This window comes from Cyrtonyx montezumae, unplaced genomic scaffold (assembly GCF_038088225.1).
Source record: "Cyrtonyx montezumae isolate F1298 unplaced genomic scaffold, pur_monq_1.0 scaffold_10, whole genome shotgun sequence".
NCBI lineage: Eukaryota > Metazoa > Chordata > Aves > Galliformes > Odontophoridae > Cyrtonyx > Cyrtonyx montezumae.
In genome coordinates, this window is record NW_027071826.1 from 53,258,507 (window position 1) to 53,266,584 (window position 8,078).

Sequence of the window (8,078 nt, forward strand, 5' to 3'; positions counted from 1 at the left end):
ATGGCACCTATACAATTTGTCCTGAATCAGTATTTTTAACAGCTGTGTATCCTCTACCCCAAACCATAATGGACCACCCCTTTTCCCACAGCCCTTGGTCTGTTTTGTTTTGGACCAACGGTCCCTCTTCCAGAATCCGCTGTTGCCAGTGTTTCTGGATTGGTGTTCTTAAGTTGTCCCCCCCTCTCGAAATGGTTCAAAGCATATAAGGCATGAGCTAATAACTCACCCTGATGTACAACAAGGACCCCTTCCCAAGGGTACGTAACTTATCCTTGAGGAGATGGTTAGCCCATTCCACTATTACTTGACCCTGGGAGTTCCCAGGGATCCTAGTGGAGTGAGAAATTCCCCAACGAGCCATCCAGTCCTGGGTGGCCTGAGATGTGAAACAAGAACCATTATCTGTTTTTATGTGGCGTGGCATCCCAAGTACTGCAAGTGCAGTAACCCAATGTTGTTGAGCCGCTGAGGAGGTGGTCCTAGCATGTTGTGTAGCAACAATCGTTGTAGAGGAGGTATCTACTGTAACTGCGAGCCACTGGTGGGGGCTCATCTGAGGTTCCAGAGTAAAGTCCGTCTGCCAAACCTCTCCAGGGGCTAAACCCCGAGGATTGACTCCTGTGCATATAGCTGGTGCCAAGTTACAGTGAGGGCACGCTTGCACAACCTCCCGGGCATCAGAAAAAGGGATTGAACAAGCTCGAGCTAACGCCTGTGCACCAACATGTATCACTATGTGAAGGTCCCTCACCTCCTGAAGCGTGCACACTCGCACCCCAGCCGTCTGATCTGCAATGGCATTGCCCGCTGTAAAAAATCCAGGTACCTCAGAATGGCTGCGCACATGTAGTATAGCGACAGGGGCAGATCGTGCTGCCAAGGCTTCTTCTAGGTGTATAGCTATTGGCGTGCTTGGCTGCCCTTCCTTCCCCATGCGCAGTAGTAATTTCGCCACAAAGGCAGAGTCCATGACCACATTACATGGGATGCAGGGCCAAAGAAGCAGGCCCATAGCGACAGCCCTGGCTTCAAGCACCTGTACGCTAACAGTGCCATTGTAAAGTGACTTCTGTTTCCAATGCCCGCTGTCATCCTTCCAGACCACCACCCCCTGTCCTGTGGCTGAGGAGGCGTCTGTTAACAACGAAGGTCCCTCCACTGGAGAAGAAAGGACCCGGACCCTGAGGGAAACTCGCAAGGGTACAGCTAACTCAAAGATAGGCAGAGAGTCTGAATAGGCCAAACGATCCGTGTAGCCATGAAGCGCCAGCAAGATGTCATCGGGTAAGGGTTGTACTTCCTGAAATACATTGGGTAGATAGACAACATCAAGATCAACCCCAAAGGCCCGTACCGCCATCAAGCGCACTTTCTGAAGCAGGCAGGCCAATATCTCAAGCCAGGAAAGGAAAGCTTTAGTAGGTTGGGCTGAAAACTGCCAGCAGATGGGGCGGGGTTTTGCCCCTAAGGCATGGCCTATCACCATTGCTGCTCACTGTTGACAACATGTGACAGCTCCTTCTAAAGGTAAGGCCAGATCCCAGCGGGCCCAATTATTGGTTGTTGTGGTCTGAAGTATTTCCTGCCATGCACTATCCATTTCTGAAGTCCAAGACCTAAGCTCTTCAGGATCATTGCCTTTCAATTGGTCATAGAAAGGCTTCATTAACCGAGGAGGGGTCCCTAGAGCATTGTGGACACACTGGAGGGCACCCACCAATTTCTGCACATCCCACAATGTTGTTACAGTGGGTTCCACGTGGAGACCCTGGGGCATAACGGCCATTGAACCGAGACGATATCCCAGAAACTCAACCCTGGTCCCCATTGAACCTTCTCTGCAGAGATAAACCCCCAGAGGGTAAACCCTGCTGATACCAGGGTAACAGTTATCTCGCTCCCGAGATCTCTCAAGCTAGACTCACTGGGGGCTGCAAGCAGTAAATCATCCATGTAATGTAGGATCTGGCAATCCAACATCTGTTGCCATATCGGCGGTATGACCTGCCCAACCACCAACTGAAAAATGGTAGGGGAACATGCCATACCCTGGGGGAGCATCTTCCACTGAAACCTCTCTGTGGGCTCTTGGTTGTTCAAGGGCAGCATGGTAAATGCAAAAGCTTCCCTATCCGACGCTGCCAACAGGATAGAGAAAAAACAATCGTTGAGATCGATGACCATCAATGGCCACTCCTTAGGCACTGCCGACAGCAAGGATCCCCTTGCTGTACAGGCCTGAAGGGGACCAATTGCGCATTGACCTCATGAAGATCGTGCAGCAAGCGGTAAGACCCTAAGGATTTACAGATGACAAAGACTGGAGCGTTCCAACCAGAAAGAGTAGGTTCTACATGTCCTGCTTGGATTTCTCTGAGGATTATTTGTTTAAGCGCGCTGAGTTTGTCCAAAGGGAGGGGTCACTGATCTACCCAAACAGGATAACTGTCCTGGTTCCAGCACAGAGGAATAGCATACTGCTCGCCTAAATGGTAGACACTGGCCCTAACTATAAATTTGTAATCCTTGCTCCTAATGATGCAAGGAGGTCCCTTCCTAAGACCGAACCCTCAAACGGTCCCACCAAGGGTCTCATAAGGTGCTGACCTTCTAGGGTACCATCCCTATTGACGATTGATATTTCAATCTCATCAACTGCCTTTTTAGTCGGCACAGAGCCACCAACTCCGGAAACCCCTACCATTGATGCAGTTGTTTGCCAATCTTTGGGCCAATCAGCAGTGGCAATGACTGTAATGTCAGCACCTGAGTCCACTAAGGCTGTGATGAGAATCGTGCGGGCGGATGCAGACTTGGGTGGGAGGTATCCCGTGTTGGTCAGGATCACCCTCGCTAGTGGTCTGCTACCCAAGCCCATTGTAAGTGCAACCACAAGCGTGGTTTCTACGCCCTTCTTGCCTCCCATGGCCCATTCGGTTTGAGGAGGGAGGGGCCCTGGGCCAAAGGCTCCCTCCCCACCCCATTTCCCTGTGGTGTAAGCTTGAATTTTCTACATTGCCGTGCCGTATGCCCGGCATTTCCGTAAGCCTGACAAGTGGGGCCATGGCCACGGGTAACCCCAGCTGGTCCTTTTGTTGGGCATTGAGCCTGAAAATGCCCAGTGCGGCCGCACTTGAAGCAAGGCCCCTTACTGGGGTTATGCTGGACAAGCGACATAACTGATGTTAGGGCCGCAGCCAAACCCTCAGATGTAGGGGAAGGCGCATGTTGCTTGTCAAGTACTTACTTAATGATCTCCCCAGGCGTATTCAGGTTTCCGAGGGCCGCCCAGATCATATCCTGAATATTTTGATGGGATTTTTGTTTCAAGCAGTCCAAAATGACTGTGTTTTTGGCAGTCCTGGGTAGATCAGAACCCTCGACAGCTTTGATTAGCCGATTGGCAAAGTCTGAAAATGACTCAACTGGACTTTGTGAGATGTCTGACCATGGAGCCGCTGGCTCCACTATTCTTATAAAGTTCTGGAAGGCTGCCATTGCAGCCTCCGATGACGCCAACAGTTCTTCAGGACATAAAAGTCGCAATTGCATTTCTGGGGCCCCGATCATTCTATCCGCTAGGCCCATCAGATATATCATCAAGGTGGCACCATCCCTATTAGCATTAGCTGCGTGATTGGAATCCCATGTTGCTGCTGCCACCATCGACCTCAGTTGCAGTTGCCATTCATCTTTCCATCATCTTTCCATAGTGTAAACTGCACTGGGTCAAGAATCATTCTCTTCAACGTCTCAATGTCATAGGGGAGCATCGGCCCCAGCGCCATCAGCTCTTCAAGGCTTGCGAGCACAAGAGGAGATCTCAGACCCTTTTCTTAATTGTGGTAACGAGGCAGGTCACTGTCTTAGGATCCAAAGGGGCCCAGTGTGGTCCCGCCAGACCTATCATAACGGGACAAACTACAGCACCACTAGATATTGTTGCAGGCACAGAACAAGGTATTGCGAGAAGAGACAATCCCCCACTTTTGCAAAGTTGCTTCTAGAAAGTTTTAGAAAGTAGAATACTGCATCACTTAAGAGTAGTAATGCACATGCGCGATGCTAACTTATATAGGGATGCTGCTGCTAACAATAAACGCCATTTGCTGTTCACCACATTGGTGTGAAGTGCAGTCATTTGGCCCCAGCCAGGCAGGTCAGGTGCACAGACGCTAGCAGGGCTGGATCCGCAGGCCATTAACTCCTAGTAAAGGCAACAAATGGTGACCCCCAACGTGATAAGTGATGTCGTCAGGAGTTTGACATTGCCTGCGAGCCCGTGGAACCAGTACCGCGGAAGGCCGGTAGGGCGACATTCCGCCAAAAGGGTGGTGCCTGTGGCGTCTTGAGTGCTGAGTCCGTCAGTGGCCACAGAAGTCAGGAGCGGTGAAGATACTGCAGCCGGCAGCTAGGTGTTCCCGAGCACGTGATATCAGAGCTGTTCCCAGTATGGAGCAATTAATTAAGGTACTCCTTTATTTGTCTAAGGATTACTGTAGCAAGAATGCACCTTCAAAGAAGGAGATTGCTAAGCTCGTGTCCTGCTTGAAGTGGGAGGGCCCCCCGGGATGTTATACAGCTTGAAAAGTATACTGCTTGAAGTGGGAGGGCCCCCCGGGATGTTATACAGCTTGAAATTATCTTCGCCCCCCGAGATGTTATACAGCTTGAAAAGTGGGATGACATCACAGCCGCCCTAGCACAGTATTCTATGTGGGATACTGCAACTAAGAAAACCGCAGAGTTAAAAACCTGGGGATTGGTGCTGGGCACGCTTAGAGTGGCCAGGGAAGAAGGGAAGCTCACACACACTGTGTGTGACCTTGACAGCCTTGAGAATGTTATGGGGGGAAAAAGGGGGTCAGGAGGCTCTTCTCTTTTCACAGTTGATTGCGTGGAGAAAAGTGTGCAACAAGGACCATTAGACTCGAATAAGATGGTGCCTGACAACAGTAAGAACAAAACGGTTCCCCTGGAGCCACCTTGACTGGTAGAATCGCCACCCCCCACCCCCGCATCAGCTCCACCTCCTTACCCGCCGTTGTATCCTTCTCTATCGATCCTGTTATCACTCCTGACCATAGCAAGGCGGATCCCTGCCGCCCCCCTCGGAACCACTCCTCTGAGGGCGGAGCGCAGTCACAGTCCCAGATCACTGATTGGGCAGGGATCAGGGAGGCCTTGGCTGGAACATCCGCATCTGATGCAGTTGTACTTCCGGTGGTGGTTGAGGAAGGAGGCCCCCTCTGGGTCCCACTGGACTCTGGTTGCCTGCTTAGTAGAGGCTATTGAGAAAAAAGGCTTGGGATCACCGCTAACGTTAAATGCGCATGACATAGAGGCACTTATGCGGATTGTTTTAAAGCTGGTTCAGTTTACAGTATGGAAGGAAGAATGGATTGGCCAGCTTAAGCGCGTATTAGCTACAGCTCAGGTATCCCAACCACCCAGTCCACGGGTCTAATATCACCCGATTAACGGGGGCTGTGGCAGGATTATTAACACCACAAGACCAGGTCGCTCGCTTGCGGCCAGGCGAAATGCTGGCCGCCTCAGAATCAGCTTTAACAGCATTTAGACAATTTGCACAAAGCACAGAACCTTATACGCCATGGACGGCAATCAGTCAGGGGCCAGAGTCCTTTCAGGATTTTGCTAACAGACTTATAAGAGCTGTGGAGGCCTCAGATCTACCGAGATCAGTCCATAATCCAGTTATTTTAGACTGCCTTCAACAAAAGTCGTCCGAGGAGGTAAAAGCCCTGTTGCGTTCGTCTCCCACTAAGTTTCAAACACCAGGAGAGGCTATCAAATACGTGCTAGATAAGGAAAAGATTAACCCGATAGAGCCAACTCAGGTGGCAGGGGCCGTCATAGCAATGTGCCAAGGTGGTTGGGGGGCCGTGCTACTTGGGAAAATTAACTATTCTATCACCACAGATGAAGGACTGGATGAACATAGCCCAGAGTTTCACACAGCGACGGAGCTGTGCACGGTCAATGCACACATTGAAGGAGGACTGTGGTGACGAGGTACGGCTATGGGGACCTACTGCTCGGATTTTTGCCTCCATTATCACCCCAATTAGCACAGCCCATGCCCTGAAAGAAATTGAGAGACTGGCATGTTGGTCGGCAAAGCAAGCAAACGTCACCTCGCAGCTTCTGACGGATCTTCTAATGGACATCAACAGTATCAGACATGCTGTACTGCAAAACAGAGCTGCAATCGACTTCCTGCTTTTGGCTCAAGGTCATGGTTGTACAGACTTAGAAGGAATGTGCTGTTTCAATCTTAGCAACCACTCAGCATCATTGCATAAACAGTTGGACTGGTTGAAGCAACGCATGCAAAAGATAACAGTTCAAAACGACCCGATTGGGGACTGGCTGAGGAATATCTTTGGAAACTGGGCTAGTTGGTTATCCCCTGTATTCAAGTGGCTAGGAGGTGCCCTCCTGACACTTGCCATATTGTTGTTGATCATTCCACGCATATTCTGATGCACACAGAAGTGCTTGCAGAATGCACTAGATCGCGCTTTTGATCAAAGAATAGATTATCATAGGGTCAAAGAAAGCTTGTAGATTAAGGCACAAAAGTAGCCATTAGATGGAAGGGTGTAGGATTGGGAAAATTGCGTTCGCGGTGTAACGGGACAAGGCTTACATAGCTTACTTGAGAAGACAATAGTATGTATAGGCGCAACGCGTAGATTTCGGGATGTACGCGATAGGGTCCTCTTGAGTTGTATTAGACTTGCTTTGGCAAAAAGGAGGGGGGAGATGTTGCAGGCACAGAACAAAATATTGCGAGAAGAGACAATTCCCCACTTTTGCAAAGTTGCTTCTAGAAAGTTTTAGAAAGTAGAATACTGCGTCACTTGGGAATAGTGAATAGTAATGCGCACGCGCGATCCTAACTTATATAGGGATGCTGCTGCTAACAATAAACGCCATTTGCTGTTCACCACATTGGTGTGAAGTGCAGTCATTTGGCCCCAGCCAGACAGGTCAGGTGCACAGACACTAGCGGGGCTGGATCCGCAGGCCATTAACTCCTAGTAAAGGCAACAGATACTCCTGCCTCCCGGAGCTCCTCCCCCACCTTAGCCCAAGGTGACTGATAAGCAGGGGGTAGGGCCTCCTTATCCACCATCCCTGTGGCTGGGAGCCACCCCTTGAGGGGCAGAGGAGTATATGTGGGAGGTTCTGGGGGTGTGGCTCTACCCTGCGTTAAGGTAGGATACAGAGACTGGCCTGCATTCCCGAGGGGTGGGCCAGACGAAGCTTCTGCATTCTGTTTTCCTGTCGTGTGAGATAAGGAATCAACTGCCGTCTTCTTATCTGGTGGTTCCCAGGGAGGGGCACAGGGCTCCAGTGCCATCTTGGCATCTGCAGGACAAAAGGAGCCCTCCCTGCCCGACCCCCCTGTACACCCCTCTGTACCACCCAAGCCCAACAAAACATGCGCAGCGGATGAAATTTCTTTTTTATCCCAAGCTGCTTTAAAAGCACTTAAGATCAAACCCCAAGTTTTAAGCTCAGCCGCTTTCTGAGTAGACATAGCATGCTGAGATAAAGCAGAGGTTAGCAGGTCCCACTTCCTGGGCTCATAAATTCTCCCTCCTCAAAAGCTCGAGTACTGCAGTTACCTCTTTCTTAGAAGGGGCAGACTTGCCGCAGTGTGTTTTACAAGACTGAAGCAATACCTTAATCACAGATTCCATCACGGTATCTGGGGATAGCTCTCCCCCCGTCTTCCTCGATTCCTTGAACACCGCAAGAACTGAAGGCACCAGTCGGTACCTAAGCCTCAAGGGTCGGCCAAACCCCTCCAGCTCCTCCACCACTGCACCACGGTGGGCTCCTGCGTCCGTGTTGCAGCCAGTCGGTACGCACCACAAAGAGCCTCACAAAGTGCCAGACACCATGCCTCACACAGCACCAGACACCGTTCCTCACACTGGGCACCAATTGTGGTCACTCTCTGAGAACTCTGTAGTGACGGTGCATCCCTGAACCAAAGATAAGCAAACCAGCACCAATATGGTGTGATGAAAGAGTTCTAA

The 8,078-nt window shown here is 50.6% G+C and overlaps 2 protein-coding genes across 2 annotated transcripts; one reads left to right on the forward strand and one right to left on the reverse strand.

Moving 5' to 3' along the window:
- Nucleotides 1-2,907: 2,907 nt before the first annotated feature.
- LOC136060821 (endogenous retrovirus group K member 113 Gag polyprotein-like) lies at nucleotides 2,908-3,913 on the reverse strand. The gene is given in 3 exon segments (XM_065755620.1): nucleotides 2,908-3,702; nucleotides 3,705-3,841; nucleotides 3,844-3,913. Coding segments are annotated over 3 exon segments (1,002 nt in total).
- A 542-nt stretch (nucleotides 3,914-4,455) lies between these two features.
- LOC136060822 (uncharacterized) lies at nucleotides 4,456-6,594 on the forward strand. Its single transcript, XM_065755621.1, is given in 5 exon segments — nucleotides 4,456-4,556; nucleotides 5,001-5,270; nucleotides 5,272-5,448; nucleotides 5,450-5,864; nucleotides 5,947-6,594. Coding segments are annotated over 5 exon segments (1,611 nt in total).
- The last annotated feature ends 1,484 nt before the right edge of the window (nucleotides 6,595-8,078 follow it).